We start from the raw sequence: 23,506 nt of genomic DNA on the forward strand, positions 1-23,506 counted from the left end.
ATAATATAAAAAGAAGCCACAAATATTAACAGTTATAAATTCCAATAAAAGGTTTAGCTATAGAAAGCTCCCCAGAATTAAAATTTTATCAATTAAATTAAAAATTGAAGAGAAGTTCTAACAAAAACTTGTGAACAATAAAGTTAAGCATAAACAACAACTCTTAACATTATGTTATACAATAAGCAAATATATAGAAACTACTTAAAATTATAATTAATAACTTTATATCCTAACCAAACCTCTATAAAATATATCAATTGTTTTAACTACTTACATTGTGTAGCTTTAAACAGTATTATTTATCGTTCAAAGGTTCAGGATGCATTAATGTTCATAGGTACAAGAGGGTCACCAGTACGAAAAAAAGTTCTCCACTAGCTTAAATATTGAACAGAAGTTAAAACTAAAAATATTACTGTATTCACCAATGATCCTACCCCAAGTTTGGACAAATAAACCTCACAAGTTGCGAAAACCGAAGAGCACAAAACTCAAAAGGTAACTACAAAAAATCTTCGTTTTGGGGGTGAAAAAATTGAAAGGAACATTACTCGACACAACACTCAGTAAACAACAGCCAAACGCGTTTGTAGTGCTTTTTTTTTTCATTTAATCTTTCAAATGAATTTTAATCACTGCACCTAGATAGCTCTGAATTCGAGAAAAGCATAGGTGTTCAAAGGTACATTGTTTCAAAGGTACAACACCTTCCCCTACATATAAATAAATTTATTCGAGTGTTATTGAATTAAAATAAATTTAATAAGCAGAAAATAAAGAATAGGGAGAAAGACGCAACCAACATGCCCAAGGATCCGCTCCTGAGTAGACAATATGTTGTATATTAAATAAACTTTTCAGTAGTTTGTTGTTTGTGAATTTAGTGATTTACTTCTTTCATATTGTGCAACTATTATTACCACAATGCATGGTTATGAAGCAGCGTCTGTTTTCCCAAAAAGTGCTCCCATGTTGCGCGTGATTTATGCAGCCTTGTTTTTTCACGTATATTACTTTCATAAATTTAAGGCAAACGTACATGCAACGATACTATGAAATTGATATCTATTCATATTTATTTAACTTTTAAACTCACTATAGAAATGTTTATGTTGCTATAGTTATAGATACAGTATAATTACTCTTGATTTAAAAAAAAATAGTCGAATGATTTTGCGCAAACAATAAAATTTGCGAGGAAGTACAGGGTGGTGTGCTGGAGTGAAAGGTTTTTAAAATGCAGTAATGCACAGTAATATTATATTCTTACGTGATTATGGTATGACAGATGAAGATATGTGTATGCCATTTATACAAAAACAAAAGTAACCCATGTTTAGAAAATAATGTATCTATAATGGTGTTTCTTTTTGAGCTGATATTCCTGGATTCTCAAATGGATGTTTCTCAATACTTTCTGCAGTAAGTTCGCAATAATGGGTAGAATCTCTTCACATATTGCAGCTTGGAGTTCATCCAGTGTATGACTACGAGTAGCAAACATATGATCCTCTTTAACTAGCCTCAGGAAAAGAAATCACATGCTGATAGATCTGGTGATCTTGCAGGCCAGTTCATATCGCAATTTTTTGATACAATATTGATTATAACAAGTCAATGATCGATATTCTCACTGTGTGATCTCTAGCTTCGTCTTGCTGAAACCATGTGGATTCATTCACTGCTGACTTTTGTAGTTTATTTCTGAAAAACTTTAAATCTTTAGACCCATTTCTTCATAGTGTGGGCCAACAAAACCATATCATGACGGTGCAGTTGAAAAATAACACCGAAATTCATGTCATAAATCTTCACAAGTATCATTATTTTTTGTAATATCTTTTCACCGCGAAAGCGCGTTGCTTCCCTGACCACTGCTCCATGGCAACTGAAGTGGCATCGTATATGTTACATTATGATGGTCTCACACCGTTGTCATATTTTACACTACGCCATTCAAAATCTCCCGCGCGCACCCTGTAGTAGTGTATTCTTACGTTCCATGAAAAACACATGATATTAATTACGAGGGTATTTAATTAAGTGAAGGAAACTAACATATGCATGAAAATACGGTAACTTTAATGAGACTAAAAGAGTGTTGTATACGTGAACATCTGCTGCAGTGCAGGGAACTCGAAATATAAGTAGACACCTGTAAAAGTAATAGTACTTAGCACAGTATTATTTGAAATAACGTTATATGATGTGCCACCACACAGAAACCCTAATATTCCTCGACAAAAGGAAACATATTAATGCGACTGTTGCAAAAATAAAGTAGCCCATTGTTAATAAAGAAATGATGGCAGGCTCAAAGAATTAGAACAGTTAACGTGTTTTTCGATGATGTCACTAACTACACATGATGTAAAGCTAATCTTCCGACTATTGTACTGGCTAGCATTATTATACTTATGTAATGGCCAAAATTGTGATGTAAGAGCTGGACTCTGTTGACTACAAAGAAATACCTGGCTACACTGTTGTCTGATGTAATTACATTTAGTGTGATATATAAGAAATATTGACTACATTACTGAGCTACATTTAATTAGAATTCTGTAATAATAATCCTAACTATTAATTAATATACTTGCCTTCAAATTCACAGTTCCTGTAGTATGTGCATATTTTGTCTGTGTTGTTGTAACATTCAGAACAATACTCGTTATCTACTCTCTTCAAAACTGAAACAAACATTTTTTAAGTTTAGTAGAAATATCTTTAAAAAATAGGGATGCAAAAATATGATGGACAAAATTCTGAGCAGCCACTAATATTTGCAAAGCATTATGGCTAGGTGTATGCTAAGCTTAACACTTTGCACATATGCATACGCGTAAACTAAGCATATTCTTATCATAATACACTTATTATAATGCTCCCAAGCGTATTATTTGTTAATTTAAATGACTATAAAGGAAAGCTACTATAATAGATTAAATTGTATCTAATTTTATGTATTGTAATAAGTCTCTAATAGATAGAAAACACTCAAACTTTCCAATTGATTAAGCAATTTATAAATCTTAACTCAGAAGATAAAGTTCATTTAAATAAGTAATTTAATATAATAGTGTGATTATGGGTATCTTGCTGATCACTCATTTCTAATTGGCCGGTTTATAATGTAGGATGATACTTTTACATTAGTAAGAAGGTGCGTGCGCGTTTATATCCTTTACATCATTTGCAATCTTGTGCACTATTGTGAAAAACTTACAGATGAGATTGATAGAGTAACATAAAATATTGGGTAGTCCATGGAAATGAATGAAAACCTGAAATGTTGTCAGAAGGCTTTCAGAGTGTACAAGGAACAAGACGTTGCATAACGTGAAGTCGGTGCAATCTAGCAATGAATGGTTATGTTTCGTCGATATGAAGCAATTGCGTGAAAGAGACAAGGCTGCGTGTGTCAGTAAGAGAGTATTTAAACTGCATGGTGGTAGTGTTACTCACAACAACATTGACCGGAAACAGTATTTGGGTGACTTTACACAGCAAAGTAGCGTTGTGATATGGAAGAATAACGAAGTGTGAGGAGTGTCGCCAGGAGTTCGGTGTTGACCACATCATTGGTTCGGGTGTATGAGAAGAATTCCGAACAACAGACAATGTCATGTTAACGAAAAGGGGTTACTGATGAGGTCAAGTACAGCAAAGAACAATTGCTATATTCGGAAACATACAAGAAGACACTGATGAAAACCAGCGGGTGCAATTGCAAACACATCTAGGAGGACTGCAACGCGCTTAATCTCTCACGATCCACAGTGGTAAGTTTTAAACTTAGAATGGTCTCTTTACCCGATAGTCATTACTTCATATTTTGTTGAGACAACACATCGGTTGCAAAGTCTGCATTGATGCCAATGCCATCTGGACACGACTGAGTGGTAGTGGGGTTGCGTTCTTTTCCGATGAGAGCACATTCAGTCTTATTAGTCATTCTGGGTTATATACATCTGGCGAGAGGTGGGAACACGAAATGAACTCAGGAACATTGTTGAATATTATCAGTTTAGTGATCATGTCTTCTTGTGTGGGGAGGCATAAGGTTGCGTGGGCATACTGGCCTCCAAATTTAATGCTATGTGGTGACGTCTTACAGCACATCAAGATGGGAAAAGGACTATCCAATAGTGACCAATAGCGCCGGAGGAGTAATGAAACTCCAAATAGCATCAACTTCCCTACTTCGTGTATTGTATGGAAGCACGTTGCAAACCACGCATCGTTACGCTTTTAAGAACGATTTCGCTCATTGTGAACTGCCAAGGGACATTACAAGTAGCAGTGTTTTAGTGTAAGTTATTGCCACCGTATAAAAGAGTCATTTTTACTATTCTAATCACGTGTTTTTTTTTTTTTGAGTTGTATACTTTATCATAATGTAATAATAGTTGCTTTCTATGGTTCAAATTCCATCAATATGTGCCACTTGGAGGGGATGGAAGGGACATAGGAGGAGAAACTGACTTTTGTCTTTAAGTTTTGCATACCAGGATATTTTATATCTTTGATCAATTAATACAAATAGCAAAAATGGTAGGTCATACGTTGGAAAATCGTGTATCTGATGGATAATCGTTTGGGAGATCTTAACTAAAATAATAGTTGCATTACAACATTAGCGAACTACTTATTTTGGTTGCACACAGCTTTGTTGACTTTTCAGGTTTCTTCAACCAATCATTACCTGCAAAAACTCAACAACTTTCCAAGCCTCATATCTTGCTTCTTCTGTAATTCATTCCGCATTCGTAAAAATTCCATAGTTGAAAATACTATGATATTCGGATAAATCCATCTTTTCGAAATCTCCGGATTTTGCAGAAATTTCTATTTCGGAAGATTTCAGAAACTCGAAAATATTTTGAACACGATTGCATACTTATCTCATAATGTAAAATTTGCAAAATTTTATTGTATGTACATTAATTAGTTAGAAAATATCTGAATTTTGAAACATATGAAAAAGGGAAATAATATGCTTGGGAATGTTCTGAGTGTCCTCATTTTCCTTAGAATTATGTCCAGTATATCATTATTCTCAAAATAAGGCATTTTTGTTTTCGAATTGAATAATTGTGTTCGAAAACCAGTCATCTCCATCGAAATTAATTTTACAGGAGAGACACAAAACTAGGTTAGTCAATACTGTCTGACTTATAGGGATGTTTACATAAGATTCCATCACTTTCATATGATAATAACCGGTTTAGTTTCATTAAAAAAGGAAAATTAGAAATTGGAGATGACTTGTCTTCGTACAAATCAGGATAACTACTTTACATTGTGTTGAACAAATGAAAATGTTATTAATTTTTCATTTACAACTTCAAATAAATGTATTATATATGTCACAAATTATACGGATATGGTTATATCTGTCACTGTAATAGAATTAACAATGAACGAAAAGCTGAAATAAGTCTATAACTTCAGACATTCTTTTGGATTATGGTTATAACAGATAGCAATTAGAGAGTAGATTTAGAAATCCCCCTCTGGATCTAGACAATCTGTTGTGAGCCATAACATATTTCTTCACAAAAAGACAAAAACTCACGTAGGATGAATGCGAGCACTTTCTTGATTACTGCAATTTTCTTCTAATTTATGACTACTTTTCCAGAATATGCTTCCCTTATTGGTAGAGGACCCACTTTCAGGGTATTTTCTTTAAACACAGCAAACCTAAATGTACATAAAACACCAATGAAATTACATTATCAAACTTCATCAGGTGTCGAGCTTTCGTATTGAAACTGCAGCTTCTCATTCCTTATTTTTTTCCATAGCGGTCTGTTGATTTTACAGTTTCTTTACTCCGATCAACAGCTTTTGGAATCAAATATTATATTTGTTGTCACTTCCATTACAGTGGACTTCTATGATGTGATTAATAATTGTATCAATGTGGCATATTGTTGAGGACGGTCTTCCGTTTGAATTTTTCTCTTCACAACCACAAAATCACTGTCAGAAGGATTGAATGAATGACCACGTAGTGAGCAAATAGAGATGAATGACAGAAAGAGGTGAAAGCACCGTTCAGAGACATTAGAAATCTCACGACTATGTGATTTCGATTCTGTCCTGATTATTCATCCGAAAATACATATATAACGTACCCTAATATAAAGGTAACCAAGAAAGTTCTGTCGCTTTTTGTAGACGTCTGTATTCAATTGGCCCTCCCACCGTGAGTTCAGTGCGAATAGAGATGAGGCGAATGTCACTTGTTGGTGTTAGTATATCCAACATACTACCTGGTAGTGCAATTCACTTACACTGTGAACTTGCATTAGGACAGAGGGAGCATCGAACTTCCACAGAACGTCATAAGGGCGTGTATGCTGTACAAGTTCAAAACTGGAGTCAAACGCTGCTGCAGTGGGGGGAAGGTATGCTAGGCCTTTGGTAAGATGTCATGACAACGCAGATTACGGTGACGAAACACGAGTTTAAGGACTGTGACGAAACACTCAAAGACCCACCACGTGCCGGAAGACCAACAAATCTACAAAATGAACATCATGCAGCAATTGAGGCAAACATGTAAAGAACTGGGACTATAATTCAGTGTGAGTGGAGAAACTATTCGGCAGCACCTCCATTAACTTGGGAAGCATTACAAGTTGCGTCGATGAGTCCCACATGATTTGACTTCGGGACAGAAGGCAACGCGAGCAGACACATTTTCTTTTGCTGTCTCATCTAAGGAAGGGGTCATTTCTGGACAGGGTGTTGACATGTGATGAATAGTGGGTCTTGTACGAAGCTCCACGGCACCGTCATCATTGGTTAGCATCCCATGAACCGGTACCAAAAAAGCTGAAACCAGTAGGTCCTCCTGTGTGTTTGTTGGACTGTTCACGGCATCGTGCGGCTGGTTAGATCACCAATGCACCTGTGTACTGTTAGCAGTTCAGCCATGCTCAAGAAAAACTCAAAACTATGGAGTCAGCACTTCTGAATCGGAAAGGGGTCCTCCTGTCACAGGCCAACGATAAGCCCCATGTGGCTAGGATGACACTGGACACCATTCTAAGCCTTGGATGGGAAACACTATTGCATCCGCCATACCTCCTGGACATTGCACCGTCCAATTATCACTTGTTCCATTCCTTGGACAATGGACAATTATCTTAGAGGACGCCAATTCAAATCCCTAGTAGAATTCAAATTCAATTTCTCAACAATATCAGCAGTAATTATGGGAATCAGGAAGGAATTAGCACTATTTCGGCACTGATTCTTGATTCAAAATTTTGTTGTTCTAACTTCTTAACGAGACTTGCACTAACTCTGTGAATCGAGCACTAACCCTGGCACGGAATTGTTAGCGTTCATAGAAAGTGGTTAGATCAGTGTAAAGTTGACTTATCCACTTTCCTTCTGTCCTACCTTCTCAACTAGAGTACCATTAATACTCACGCTCGGTCACTAATTAGTCAAATTCAAGGTGGATTTTTTTTTTTTTAAATCTTAGAAAACCGTTGCACCAGTGTGAAGTTTGCCCAGTATCTTTTGCTGTTCCCTAACTTCTGAACGAAACCAACACTAACTCTGAGAATCGTGCACTAACTAACTAATTTTTGGTGCAAAATATTTAAGTTTGGAGAAAGTGGTTTAGGAAACTTTACGCATCTACTTTCCGTGATTGAATACTAATCTCCGCTTAGTAGGAATAAAGACAGTCATGGTTTCTTCTCAACTTCGGAACGGGAGTCATATTTTCGATTTACAGCAAGTGCTCATGTGATTCTTAGCCCAAGTTAGACTGTGGATCTCAAATATCTTGAGCTTTGATGCTAAAAATGATACTAATTCCCGAATCAATCAAGAACATAACACATAGTAAAACATTATAGTCCGCTTCATGTTCTCGAAATCCTATTATTGCGTTTTGCTTTAAATATACTTTTAAATATATAATTGTATGTGTTTTACTATCATCAACTTAAATTGAGACTCTTCCTTCATTCATATGTTTTTTTAGCTTCAGAATATGATTAATAGTTTTAATATTTATTAAATTTATTGTAATATATTTTACTTTCCAATATCATAAGAAAATGTCTACTTTGCAGAATTAAAGTTCAAAATCTTTTTTAAAATGGGAAATCAATGAGTTTCAATATAAGAGTTCAATATAAGAGTTTCCTTCAGTAGTAGTGTGTTACAAACTGTGTTCATTGCAAAAAGAGCACGTGTGTTACCCATGTGTCCTTGTTGCACTGACCGCCGCTTTTAACATTCAAAATAACTGCCTTCAGAAGGCGATACCTGTGATCTCTTTGTGGCAAATAATGGGCCTACCCATATAGATAATGAATCTAGTGTTACCACAATTTTGACCAAAACGTTACATGTGCCCTTTCTGCAGTGGCTGATTCACTTATTTCTCATTGTTCGTCAATCAACCGACAACAACCTTTGATTTAACCTAACCTAACGTTGATTTAGCGTCACATGATTATACTCAGTTATCTTTAAAAGACAGATGAATAATGAATATAAAAAATTATAAAATACTTGTTGAAGTGATAATGCGGGAGGAAACCGAGAAACTCAGGGAAAATCCACGAACTTAATGCTGAGGGCCACATTTCAATTTAAAGAATATATGAAAACTTTAATTCAAGATTTATAAGAGTAAAAAGGTAGGATTGCTATATAACACTTTCAAAAACCTAGCAACTGCGGTTGTACGTTAACTAGAAAATGGTATGGCTCTCAACTCTCGAAAAAGAATACAGTTCCTTACTGAGATTATAATCTTTATGTGCCAGAGACAAAGAAATCTTGAAATGAAATGAAATCTTTGAGTTTTACGTCCCACGGTTATGCCGGTTAGGCTAAAGGAGACGGTGATGATGAGTAATGAATGAAATGGTGGAATGAAGAAAGTGGGAGGAAACGGGAGAACCCCGAGAAAACCCACGCACACGGTGTTTGTCCACCACAAAGTTCACTTGGCGGGGGCCAGAGACAAAGAGTTTCCGTTATAAAGTACTCATCCTTGTCCCATTATATCTCGAGTTAAATTCCGTTTTACGTTGGGCACATTTCGATCTATCATAGATTGTGAGGAATCCTCCGTTTACTCAAAACCTTCATTCCAAATTTCTTTTTTCTCTCTCTCTTTTTTTTTTTTTTTTTTTTTTTTAACTTTCATCGGTGCACAGTAAAGTAATTCAATTGAAACGTTGACCAAAAATTGAAACGGCAATATTTCACTGACAGTAAATTAAATCTCGCTACCTTTTAGTTCAATGTTCATAACATCTCGATCCTTTAATAGTGATTATTCGGTTCTTAACGACTGAATAGTCACTTCTAATATAGTTTCTCTGCCGGTATGAGTTAAAAAAGATTACTTTCACGTGCTATTAGGTCTATGAACTAAAGGATAACAAGGTAATTTCTCTCAGAATTTTTCGTACTAAATTTTGATCAACTCGTCGATCGAAATACCCATGTGTAATTGTTGAATAATGATTGCAAAAGTGTTTCAGTGTTTGCAAGCGTAGCGAGAGGAGACGAACGAGGCGGTTGCCCCGAGCGCTAATCGAGCAACAACAAAGAAGAAGTATTGCAAAGGAGTAAACGACGCGGCGCCCTGCAATAGTATTGGTGCCCTATTAAACCAATATTGTTGTCGGTTTGCAATTAAATAGATTTGGTAAAAAAAAAAAAAAAATCTTGCTCCATTCGCAATTTAAACGTTCCAACAAGACTCACAACAAGGTTTTACTTATTACTTTAAAAATGTATTATATGTGATTTGTTAATGATGATGTTATATACCCTTATAGTGTACGCAGGAGTGTTTTCAAAATGTGGAACGGTCAAGGTCTGAGATACGTGTTCGCCATTGTGATGGAAATGAGTTTGTTGAGTTAATTATACTTTGTAACCCAATCGGATTAGTCAAGATGGTGAGGATGCAGGTATGAAAATGACAGTGGAAAGATAGACGCAAGCTGCTGTTTGCACGCAAAAATAAAAAACGAAGGTAAATGAGGGGAATTATAACATTTTCGAACATAACTTGACCCAACGAATTTCGTCTTTTTCAAATGCTGATCACTGCCAGTGATTTTCTTTATTCCATTAGCATATGAAATGCTTCCAATTTGAAAATTTATTGCTATCATTTCTCGATCAATTAGTTGTATAGCCAGGATATTTTTATGTGCATATGTTTAGTTGTGTTATGTTTTATCTATCTACACACATACAAAACATGTGTTAGTGTACTTTTAATGTTAATTAATAATAAGCAACCTTAAATTCAGAACTTTCATTCATTAACAAATTAAGTAATTACTATAATTTCAAACATATGTAAAAGCTAAACTATATTTTGGATTTTAAATACAAAGATTAAACATATTCTACACCTCCAGCGATAAATAATGAGAAATTCGAAAAAAAAATCTCCTTCTGAATTTCTATAATATTTAACAAAATAATTTTTACCGTAAAAGAAGAAGTCATCTAACTCTATTTCCTAAATCTATGGGACCCGGAGGTTCAATCACGCGTTCATAAAGCTTCTTCAATGAATTTTGTACTTGTCCAACTGGATCCAGTTTCTACTTTGTATTCCTATTTCTGAGATATCCATCTTAAAATTCTCCTCCCATCTGCACTTTTGTCTTCCTAATGGAAGTTTTCCGATTGAATTTCCAGTCAAAACTTTCAAAGGATTCCTACTTTCATCCATTCTCGCTACATGATCTGCCCACCTGAACCTAAAAGATTTAATGACTCGAACAATGTTTGGTAAAGGGTATAAATTATACAGTTCCTAGTTATGAAGTTTCCGCCATTCCACATTTCCATTCCTCTTGCTCCGAATTTTATTCTCAGATACTGTCAGTCTGCATTTCTTCCATAAAATAAGCGACCATGTTTCGCAACCGTACAGAACAACACGCATTATTATCGTTTTACATCTTTTAAGCTTCAAATTCTTCGAGAGAATTCGGAACGACAAAAAAATTTTGAATAGAATAATAACACAAATTTTCTGTTTTAGTGGACATTTAATTTCTTCGTATACATGATTTTGGTCTTTTAAATTATCAGTCTTGAAAGTATCTCCTTTATTGAAAGTATTATTTGATATTTTGACGCATTCATAATTTGCAGTATTACGGTTCCAGCGAGCATTAATGTATTTAGTTTTTTTTAAACTTTACTTCTAAATCTGCAAGCATTTAATAAGGTCTCTGCATTTCTTTGCAATGTTCTTCTATCATCTACTATCAGATTTTCAACATCAACTTACGCGATAACTTGGTGAATTCCATTCAGCTCTAGACCCGGGTTGCTATCTTTTTTTTTTTTTTTCTTTCTTATAGCGTACTCAAGAATCAAATTGACTAAGAATGTTGACAACGCCATCTCCTTGTTTCAGGCCATTCTCGACGTGAAACCTCGTGGATAAAAACTTTTCTATTTGGACTTTACTTTGAGATTCATTTAAACACATGTTAATTAATTTAACTAGCTTTTTCGGTATTCCAAATTTTGCAAGGATATAGTACAATGTTTCTTTCCTAATAGAATCGTAAGACTTTCTCAAATCAATAAATAATTCATACGCCGAAGTGTTGTATTTCCATTTCGTTTTGAGTATTTTTCGAATGGTAAATAGCTGGTCGATAATTAATTTCCTCTAAATCAACACTGATAATCTCCAATAATTGCATCTACGTATGGAATCAATCTTGCGAATAGAATGTTTGAAAGGATTTTATAGGATGTTGACACAAGAGAAATACAATTATTACATTCCGCTTTGTCATCTTTCTTGTGAATTGGAACAATGATTCATTCTTTCCACTCTAGTGGTAATTCCTCCTTGTTCCAGATAAGGACAATTAGTTTGTGTATCTTGTTCCACAATTTTTTGCCTCTAGCTAAAATTAACTCAGCTGGAATTTCGTCTACACCCGGAGATTTATGTTTCTTTAATTTCTTTATAACGACTTCTACTTCTATTCGGTTAGGTTCTGGAATATTCGGTTCTGCTGTGTGCATATCCCTTTCTCCACGGACATTAGTTTCTCGTTCATGTTAAGCAAATCGTCAAAGAAATTTTTCCATCTATTCATGATGCTATTTGTATCAGTGAGAATTGTTTCGTCGTCTCTCTTTAATATATAAGGGCGAGGTTGATACTCTTTCTTAAATTCGTTGATTCCCTTATGCATCTCTCAAATAATTGTTTTACAATTATCTTCAAGTTCATAAATTTTAGCTTTCAAAAAATCACGTTTCTTTGGTCTAAACATTTTGAACGTTTCCCGTTTGATGTCAAGGAAATTTTGTGTAGTTATATGGTTTGAATTTTGTAGCCAAAGCAGTTTCGCACGTTTTTCCTTATCCGCTACTTTGGTGTATTCCTTGTTGAACCATGGTTTGTTCCTACGTATTTCCGGTTTTATCCAATTTTCCTCAGGCTGAAATTTTAATGCTATACCTAATTTGAACCGAAGTACCCTGAACAGTACTGCTATCAAAACCTTCTAAAATCGAGAATCTATTTTACACTTCAATCTGGTATTCATGTCTCGCCTCGTTCTCATCTAATTCTTTTAAACTAAACTTCTCCGTTTTCAGGTGTTGAATATCTCCTTTATCCAACGATAATCTATCTCTTATTATTGCTGCTACAAGATAGTGATCAGTGTTACAGCCAGCTCCTCTGAACGATTAAACATCAGTTAAGCTAGAGTGTCTTCTATCTACTAAAACGTGATAAATTTGATTGTGTGTTCTTCCATCTGGCGAGGTCTATATGCATTTGTGAACATCGCGATGTGTATCTTCACGATATGGTTCTGGATGTTGAGAAACTAATGAGTCTAACACCATTCTCATTATTTTCTTTCCTTATGCAGACTTTCATTCCCTATAATCGGTTTGAAAATATTCTCTAGTCCTACCATCACTTTGAAATACCCTAATAGAATTTTCATATGGTATTGTGAGTTGGTCGATTACCCGTTGTACTACTTCTTCGTAAAAACTTTCTTTTATATCGTCATCCTTATCTTTTGTTGGGACAATATATATTTAAAACAATAATATAACACCACTGACCCATAAGAGTAATAAAGCAAAGCGTATTGTTAACAAATTCAACCTGTTTAACCCTTAAGAGATCCGGGGTTTTTGGGCTATTTTTAGACTTTCAGTCAAGCAGCTACTGCATTGTCAAAATTTATCCTAGGATCATGGTTCATACCTCATTATCTTCAGAATGGAGCTGCCTTTCAAATGATACCACTTGCATGCTCATACCATATACCAGGAGCGGGGAAAATGATGTCAAAGGGAAAATTTTGGAGGGATTTTTTTCTCGCACTTTGGCCCCCCCTAGAGCGACCCTGTGTGAACATAGCCATCTAAAAAAATCTGATACATAGTACTTGGTATACTGAATGTGTGTGCCAAATTTCAAGTTTCTATCTTGAATACTAAGGGCGGGAGAAATTTATCAGGAATTCCCACCATGCCCCAAATTACCGTAAAACACCATGATCTCAGGTAAAAAATTTCCTGAGACATCCCTAATTACCCTAGGGTCACGTTTCGCCCATCATTCTCTTCAGAATAGAACTGCCTTTGAGGCGGTACCATTCACTTGTCCCCATTATGTACCTAAGGCGGGGAAATCCCGTGAAAGGGATTTTTTGTAAAAAATTCCCTTTTTGAACGTTTAGCCCCTCTGTACCCCCCTGTTTCAACGCAGAAATCTGAAAAAATCTGGTAAATACTACTCGGTGGACTGAATGTTTGTGCACAATTTCAATCTTGTAGGTGCAAAAATAAGCCAGCACAAAAATAGAACCGAAAATGTCCAAAATTCCCCTATACAGAAGTATATTTTCATAAAAATTCCCTGACACTTCCCTAATTACCCTAGGGCCATGTGTCGCACGTCATTCTCTTGAGAATAGAACTGCCTTTCAGGCGGTACCATTCGCTTATCTCCATCATGCATCTAAAATGAGGAAAAACGGGATTTTTGGGTAAAAATATCCCTTTTGTCAACTTTTTGACCCTCTGGACCCCCCTGTTTTAACGCAGAAATCTGAAGAAAAAATCTGGTAAATACTACTCGGTAGACTGCATGTTTGTGCAAAATTTCAATCTTCTACGTGCAAAAATAAGCCCGCCAAAAATACTTTACCTAAACCCCCCGAAAAAGTATTACACGAAAATATAAATTTTAGACTTATGACGTCATCACCTCCTATGTCTCGACACAGGAAGGTGTGAAACCATCCGTAATGTCTTCTACAATGCCTCTGGACTTGAAAACCAAAAAAAAAAAAAAAAACGGACGAAAAAGCTCAAATAGGAGAGTTATAACGCAATGTACCATGAAACACCCCGTATGGTACAAATTGTACCATAAGATCCCCAAAGGGTTAACTGTGATATTCAAAAAATCGAAATTAAAATGCTATACACATACAGAATAAAAATACAAAAGTTTACTACTATTACTGGAAATTAATGCTGTGACCCATTTTGAACATTTTAAAAGCAGATAGTTTCTAATGTATTGAAATTTCATTTTTATCGATAGCAAGAAACGTTGTAAATAATTGTATACTGTAAATTTCTAAATTTCCACAACTATTCTCTAAGTGGATCTTTGTACCAGCCAAAGGTGGTTTTGTCAAGTTCAACAAGAAGTCCACAATAAGCCTCTTGAAAAAGCTCTTATTTGTAATCAAATAATGATCGCCTTTAGCTAGGTATATTGCAATGGTCTGTCCAAGCAGCTTAATAAAAATTCAATGCAGCATAACAACAAAAGTTGCTTCTCTTATATGAAAAAGGAAGGAAAAACTTGGTATGGTGAGTGTAGGGGACGCCGAATTCTTCTTCGCCCCGAGCGCCAAAATCTCTAACTATGGCTCTGTGGCTACCTTGTAACTAAAGTGTTAGGAAGACTTCAAGACATGTTACTCAAATCCATAAATGTTGCGGTTCGGTCGGCGTCATTCTCTAGAACTATTTCGTGATAACGTGTAGAACTATAGCGATCTTTTTGAATTCAATTACTTCAATTTACAATAAAAAGGATGATTTAGATAAGTAGAAAAATTGCTTTTGCTGGCCTAATTTTATTACCAGTGACGGCAAAAAAAAAAAAAAAAAATCCGAGTGAGTACAGCTCAAAAGAGATCACGATCATTACAGCTTGTATCACAATTCATTTGATTTTTTTCTTCTCTGTTGTTCTACATAAACCTATTTGTATATTTCAGTTTCATCAGCCCATTTAATATTTTAAAAAAATACAGCTCCGTTTTCAGAAATAACTATGATAAGTCTGAATCTCCATTAAGTAAACAAAACAATTTCAGAGATGCGAACAAAGCAAATCATCATATCAATTTGTTTAGAAATATTTAAAAAATGAATTTAAATAGTATAGGACGCATACATTCTCAATAAACTCACAAATAGAATACACAAGTTCAGGAATTGAAGACTAAGAACACACAATAATCAAATGAAAGTTTCCATGTTACAATGACGAAAATACACTACCCACACAGCACAAGGACGTAATTAGGAAATCCCGAGGAAGACCCGCCAGGATGGTAAGACACCCCAGGTCAACCCAAAACGTATTAGGCAAGAAGTAGGACGTTCTACGGACGTCCCTATGTCCGATTAGATTCCTGAAAATAGGATCATCCTAGAGAATAAAAATGGCACCACTTTATAGTAGAAAAATTCTCGCAACAGTCCGAGTGGGACATCGACGAACTGTTGTATTTCTCAAGAAGGCCCCAACAATCTATCCCACACGGATCCCATTGGGCTTTCCCGTTTTCAGGCTTTTGGGAACTAAATAGGAGGTCCCTGGGACGTGATGTGCTGTGCGGGCAGTGATAAAAAAAAAAACACACAAATAAAATTAGATTTCATTTTGAAATCGATGCAAGTCACAGCTATGTATTTTTCCGTATGTAATAAATAATATGAGATTTGCATCGACTTAAAAATAAAAGCGAAAAATGTATTGTGTAACATTTTATTCTATCTTTCTCACCTTTTGGCATATAAATATTTTTCGCATTTATTTTGTGGTACCAAACTAAACAATATTAGTGCAGATTGTCTATAGACAACGATTTCCTAGTGATCTTTCTAAACTTCTTTTTGATAACTTCTTAAAGGCTTAATAGCTTTGAATGACTTTATTTTGTTTTCGTGTGTTGAGCTATATATATATACATAGCTCAACATACGAAAACAAAATAAAGTAAATATATATAAAAGCAAAATAAATTGAATAGTTTCGGAGATTATCTGCGAAAATCAGTCATGGAAATATCCAAATATACATACACAACTACTCGTACATAAGAAACGAAATGGTGTTTAGAACGGTGTTTTCAGTAAACTATGTGAAAGTTTGGATATGTTATTACAAATACAGAAGGGTCGAATACGTATTTTTTTTTACAATGTTGGTTAATGAAAAAGTATAACCGAACGTTCCTAAGTGACTTCTTTTATTTCATTCATCTGACAAATATGCATAATATAGTCGTACAACTACACCGTACACCAAACTGATGTGGCAATACATTCCCTGTAAGTTATACCCTACGTTAGGGAACGTCTAAAAATTTACGTGACAGTTATACAACACGTCATTTGGGTACACTAGAATTTGGAAACAACAACTTGCAGCACGGAGTCTCCGACTAGGCGGAACTGGCAAGGAATACCAGCAGAGGGGAGTACTCCCTTCCCCTCCCTTTGCCTTCTGAAAGGATTTGATTGACGCCACACCTCAGAAAAGCGTAGTGTGTTATCGTCAGGGTTAACATTGGTCGTTATGTTTGATGAGAAATGATTGGTTGCAAGATGGGTGGACAAAGGGAACGTTGGGCCAATTATTTTGTGCTACCTCGGAAAGGTTTCGCTACGTTCTATTGATGTAGTATTGAGTTTCTAACCTAATATTTAGTTAAATAGTTTATTTCAAGCTAAACAGAAACGTCTCTCTTAATGTGTTTCTTCTGCCTCCTTCCATCAGCGAGCATACAAACTTTCATGTACCCGTAAAACAATAATACTTGCTGGTCATCGGCTCATTTCAAACAGTGACTTTCTATGTATTCGTCTGATGTCTACTCTATGTTACGATGCATAACAGTATCTATTATTAGGGAAATTATGGTTTTACATTCCACAAACTAAAACTAAACATTGAGTAAATGTAACTGACAAAACTTTAACAGCATGCTATGTTTAAAGTATAAAACAGGGAATTAATTTCAATTTCTTAGGGCTCAAGTAAATAAGAAATGATTTACTTCCATATTATTCTATAGTTACTAACGAAAAGCGTGCTTTGGATCACTCATTGATTCCTTACCTTATAGACTATGATAAATAATAATCTTTATGTCTATTCCAAAAATATATTTTAATAACTATTAGTCGATAAATTTATTCAGACAATACACCTGTATCTTTATGTAGTTTGTGTCCCTTCACTGGTGGTTTTAAGCCCATGAAATTTAGCTTTAAAGCAATTGATTTAGAAAGAACAATTAAATCCAAATGTTAGTTCTTAAAAGCTGTTTCTTACTGCTCATTTACTGATATGATAATACTTGCAAAGCAGAAGATATTATTCGCTTACGATGACAGGATTCCTAACGACAATTTGTTTAATATTTCTAGTTATTGGTACTTACATGTTGTGAATGCTGTACAATTTGCGTATGGGTAATAAACGGGTTCTTCATCGCTATCTTTGTCCAATACAATTTCTTTTAATTTCCTTTGACAGTATTCATTTTCGGAGCAAGTAAAGTTCTCACACATCTTTTCTAAATCTGCAAAACCAGTAGCAAAATTGTCACAATATTATTCAGTAAAATGTACAAAATATTCCTGAGGATTATTCCACCATTGAACTTTGCAACTTTTTCCTTTTCACTTTGCAAAACTTTCAAAGTGAAAAGTTTTTGAGTTCCACCATTACTTTTGAAGAACTTTACAATTTTATGTTCTGCAACTGCAAAGTTGTAAAGTCTTTGGAAAGTGACAGTTGAATGTTGAAGTGCGACTTTAAGCGGTATGTTCTAGTTAATAATTTGCAAGCATTCAGTGAGTTATTTCACAAATGAAAAAAAAGGAAGAAATTGAGAAGAAAATAGTTTTCCAGGTTGGCAAAGAGAAACGTAAAATTTTGTTTGGTTCATTTAAAGACAAGTTGACCAAAACTATATCTGGAAATATGGGTCCTTAGGCAGAGTCTTTCTGACGTGCGATTAGTGCCATACTAACGAGTTCGACTAACATGTTTCCTGCAATAATCAAGCCTTTAGGACGACGCTAATCTTATGTCAAAACAACTCTGCATAAGGCGGATAATGTTTATAATATAGTTAATAACACCATGTACTGTTCAACAAACAATTGTTTTTGACACATTTGTCGTAATCCGTGCATTTGAAGAACATTTCCTAGCCAATAAAGGAAAAGAAGTACTTGTTGTCTTGGTGTAAGGTTTTACTATGTTTTGTTGTTCTTTCCATAGTTGGTCCAATGTGCTCCAATACAAATTCTACTTGCTCACTTGTCAAACGAAAACATTCTTTAAACTGAAATAAATTCATACTGTGGAAGACGGGTTCTATTTTTATACACTGTCTTAAGAATCCCATCCTCACTTGATGAATATAATAAACTCCGAAACATTTTCAAACTACAATACAGCTCTTACTCAATCATTCATACAAAGCCAAACTTCACTCTGCAAAATACGACTCAATTTTGAAAACTCTTGCTTTGCACTTTTCAGTTTTAAAATGATGGTGGAACAAAAGTCAGATATTTAGGCAAAGTTTTTGCAAGTTATCGCTTTTCACTTTGCACTTTGTAGAAATATTTTTTTTTTCGTGGAACATAAATCTTATTGCAAATTGTAAAGCACAAAGTGAAAAGTTCCGAAGTTCAATGGTAGAATAGGCCCCTGGACGAAACCAATAATTTTTGCTTATTTGTTTGTTACGTCAAAAAAGCCTTTTCTTCCTTCAAAGATATTTTATTAGCAAGTGAAAAACAAGTGAAAAGTGTACACTACAAGACATTGAAAATTAAGTTTTAAGAACCCAATTGTTGCTCTATCTCATCACAAAAAGCAACGTATGTGATGATCTCACTCTTGCGTGTTAAGGTATTTGTCCTCCACATTCGGAGTTATGCCCCTTCTCCATCTTGGTAGGTTGGATAGGAGTTTAACATTCCTTTTACTAGCGGTGAATTTCTATAAGACGTGAACCTACAATTTAACATGGTATCTGAACCTCATGAATTCTCACTGGGAATTGAACCTGGTCCTATGGAACAAAAGCATGAATCCTAATCATACAGTATGTCCTTCTTGTTGTCGTACTTTTGCTGTCCAGTGTTGTATAAGTTACAGAAGATAGTTCTGTCGCTTTTTGTGGAAGTTTGCGTTACACGGGCCCCCACACCATGAGTTGAATGCGAATGGAGATGAGGCGAAGGTCAGTTGTTAGTGTGGGTATATCCAACATACTACCTCGTTATGGCAATTCGATTGCACCGTGAACTTGTGAAAGGACAGATTGAACATTTGACTCCACATACCATCGTATGGTCATATATGCTGTACGAGATCAAACGGGGGTCAAACGCCGGGAAGATATGCCAGGCCTTTCGTGACAGTGTCGTGGACAGTGCGCTGGCAGTATAACAAGCTTAAGGACGGTAAGGAAACAATTGAAGACGCATCACGTGCCGGAAGACCAACACATGTACAAAACGAAGATCTTCAGGAAGCAATTGAGACAAACAGTGGCCAGTTATGTGAGGAACTGGGACTACAGTTCAGTGTGAGTGGAGAAACCATTCGGCAACACTTCCATTAACTATGGAAAGTACAACAAATTGACCCGATGGGTTCCACATGATTTGACCCCAGGCCAGAAGCCTACGCGAGCAGACACTTGTGTTTCTCTGCTGTTTCGTCTGAAGAAGGAGCCATTTCTGGATAATGTATTGATATATGATGAGAAGTGAATACTGAAAGAAGCTGCACGGCGCCGACATCATTGGTTAGTAGCCCATGAACCGGTTCCAAAACAGCCGAAACGAACATTGCAAAAGAAGGTCCTCCTGTGTGATTGGTGGACTGCTCGCGGCGTCGTGCATCGGGAATTACTACCAGCTACTCAGAGCATCAATGCAACTGTGTACTGTCAGCAGTTGAGCCATGTTCAAGAAAAACATAAATCTCTGGAGCCAGCACTTCTGAATTCCAAAGGTGTCTTCCTGTTACAGGAAAACGCTAACTTCCCGTGGCTAGGATGGCCCGGGACACCATTCTACCCCTTCGATGAGAAACACTATTCCATCCGCCATACTCCCTGGATATTGCACCGTCCGATTATCACCTGTTTCATTTCTTGGACAATAACCTTAGAGGACGCTAGTGCAAATCCCTAGTAGAGGTGCAAAATGCACTTGATACCTTCTTCGCTTCACAGTCCACCAAGTTCCACCGCGATGGTCTATGGCCTTCCAGAGAGTTTGCAGAAGGCCGTTGATACTGATGAGGACTATTTTTGATCTTCCAGGTACGTCTTAGGTTTCATATCGATGTTCGATGAGGGTGGCAGAAGAAGCGACAGAACTTTCTTTGTTAACTTTGTACAATCTAATGTATGAACAAAAGAAAGGAAAGGAACAAACTATGCACAAATATATTCAAATCAAAATAAGAAAATTTATTACCTTTTTCTGTTTTAATTATCTGATCAAACCTTTCATAAGAAAAATTATTTGTTGATTGAACATCAAACAAATAAGAAAGCACTGTTAGTTATATCTTGGATCTCGAGCATATTTATATATTTACAGGAAAAAAAATAAACCCAGACATATTTGAATCATTCGTGCATTTACATAACAATATAACTTTCCTGTTTGGTGCAAGATTATGTCTGAAATTTCAATTAGAATAGTGAGATAAAGAAACAAAACACATACTTTCTACTAACGAAATATATCGTTTTCATTCCAAATGTATTTAGGTAATGTGGCAGTAAATACTAAAACAGGTCGTCTGGAGAAAATAAAGGGAAAATGTTTAAAATGATAACAAAATTCGTTAACAAAATTGTTCCAAATTTTCCTGACCCTAAGGGAATCCGATACTATTCTACCCTACTTAAAGCTACCTTACTCTACTCTTAAGGTAGGGACATGCGGAAGGCACCTCGCGATCGAGATCGAGGTTTAAGTCCCGGTCACACCCTCGATACTGTCACAAACACATGGATTAGAATAGGTAAGCGCATGTCGAAGATGTATGCTACATCTGGACCTAGAGGTCGACCGCGAGAGTGAATTAGTGGTCGTGGTGATGAACAACTGAGTTTGTTTTTATATCGATGTTCAGCGGAAGCATCGCTGTTTCTCGTGTTCTCATTGGCTCTCCCTGAAGCTCTGCGTGGAATAAACTCTTCATTTGTTTAGAATTTCGTTTGCAGAGGATTGTATGCTCCAGAGGTTTTGTTGCACTATTATATTTGATTATGAAAGACATATTAATATATCTAATGAGGAATGTTAAAGGAAAACGGAATAAGAAACACAAGCAACATCATAATTGGCACGTTTTAAATAGAGAATGGAAGAAAATACCAACTGAAGTGGGAATGTCAGATAACTTATTTATTTGAGAATTATACTGTAGCTTATTATTATATAAGGCAGTGGCGGTCACAGGGAGGGGCTTTCGGGCTGACGTCCGTATATTGTAGAATTTTTAAAGAAAAAAAGAAGCTATTATTAATTATTAGGTTACTTAAAAATAACCTAATACATATACTGCATAATCTATCCGTATATTATTTGATACGCATATATGTATAATCATTTGAAGTAAGTTAACTTGTTTATATAGTCCCTCATTTCTGTTAATTATAAGTTTATTTAAGTCTTATCGGCGGCTCTGGTGTCCGTATATTTTTTTCTGGTACTGTGCTGTGTAGTGTCAGTACAAGTATGCAAAGACTCACTTTTGTCATTTCGTCAGCCAGCGTTTTGCCTCACTCCTGCACAAAAACACTCTTTACGATTTATTCTTTTAATAGGTGGGAGTAACTTCATGCTGCTGTTCTAGCTGCTCTACCAGGCGTAATTAATCTTGGAACGGGCGTTAGTTGGGTTGCATAACTCACTGATTTTGTACCTCAAGAATTTATGTGGCCCATTGTACATACATAAATTTAAAGTTTAGATAAAAGTAAAATTGAGATAAAAATGAGTAGATATAGTACTTACGCTCACTTATTTTGTCCTTGGTGATATAGTAGTCTGGTACTGCTGTCAGAAATAATGTTGAGGTAACTATTACATGTGTAATCATGTCCTATTACCTTCCCAACTAATATGGATTTTTATTACGAAATGGTAGTGCAATCTGGAAATAAAGCAACTTGTTTAGAAGGAAAACTAAATATCCATCAAACATTTGTAATATTTCTTACAATAAGAAATAGTAAGAATTATAAAGAAGGAAATTTTACGACTTACTTTATAACTTTAGCCCGTGCCCAAGAAATGCAAGTGCATACTCCGAGGCATGCATATTTTTGTCACGTAGAATACGCCGGTAGTTCCTGATATGATGTTATAATAATTTTCTAAATAAATAAACAAACTAGAAAGTCTATAATTAATATATCATAATGAAAGAAATTTTATACAAACGGAAGAAATACATGCAGCATTCTGTGAGTATATAATAATTTCTTAAAATAATATAATATAATGTTCAAATAACCTCTTTAATAATGCTATTATAATATTTTTGTTTTATTTAATTCGTTATATGGAAGGTGTCCCGTAATTCCTATGACAGCGTTTCGGAGTTGAAAGTAGATACCAAAACAAACAAATATATATACATATATGGACAAAAACGCGAAAGCGGCGTCGTATCCGAGTGATGACCTTCGGCAGTTTGGCTATACCTTGATTGTGGTAATAAGACCTTAAATACTGCAGTTATTTATATGTGAACTAGCATATGCTCCGTGTGTTACGCAGATATTTTTCATTCCATCTTCTCCCCGTGTCCTTTAAATCCCTTAGAGACTGCATTTTGAACAATCTATGGTCATACGGGACTTACAATACAAGAACATATGTGCTAATTTTCAAGTTTCTACACTTAATAGTTTCAGAGATCTGGCGAACGGCTAAAATTCTATCGATTCCATTTAGGGTCCCCATTCCAGAAAATCACGTCTCGTATACAACTTTGTGTGCATGCAATTTTTTTATGCAAAATGTCAACTCTACACCGAATGACATCAAATAGCTGACAAAATGGGAAAAAAATCATTCAAGCTTCGTATCAACCCTTAGAATCCTCAATTTGCAA

At 35.4% G+C, this 23,506-nt stretch overlaps 1 protein-coding gene across 1 annotated transcript; it reads right to left on the reverse strand.

Moving 5' to 3' along the window:
* Nucleotides 1–2,586: 2,586 nt before the first annotated feature.
* LOC145683123 (uncharacterized) lies at nucleotides 2,587–22,534 on the reverse strand. The gene is made up of 3 exons (XM_081754486.1): nucleotides 22,402–22,534; nucleotides 17,778–17,918; nucleotides 2,587–2,693 (listed from the first exon to the last, which is right to left on the reverse strand). The coding sequence occupies exons 1-3, from the start codon at nucleotides 22,484–22,486 to the stop codon at nucleotides 2,587–2,589; spliced, it is 333 nt and encodes a 110-aa protein (XP_081610612.1). The 5' UTR covers nucleotides 22,487–22,534.
* Nucleotides 22,535–23,506: the final 972 nt, after the last annotated feature.

The sequence above is a fragment of the Thermobia domestica genome, chromosome 4 (assembly GCF_964235325.1).
Source record: "Thermobia domestica chromosome 4, izTheDome1.hap1.1, whole genome shotgun sequence".
In the NCBI taxonomy this organism is placed as follows: Eukaryota; Metazoa; Arthropoda; class Insecta; order Zygentoma; family Lepismatidae; genus Thermobia; species Thermobia domestica.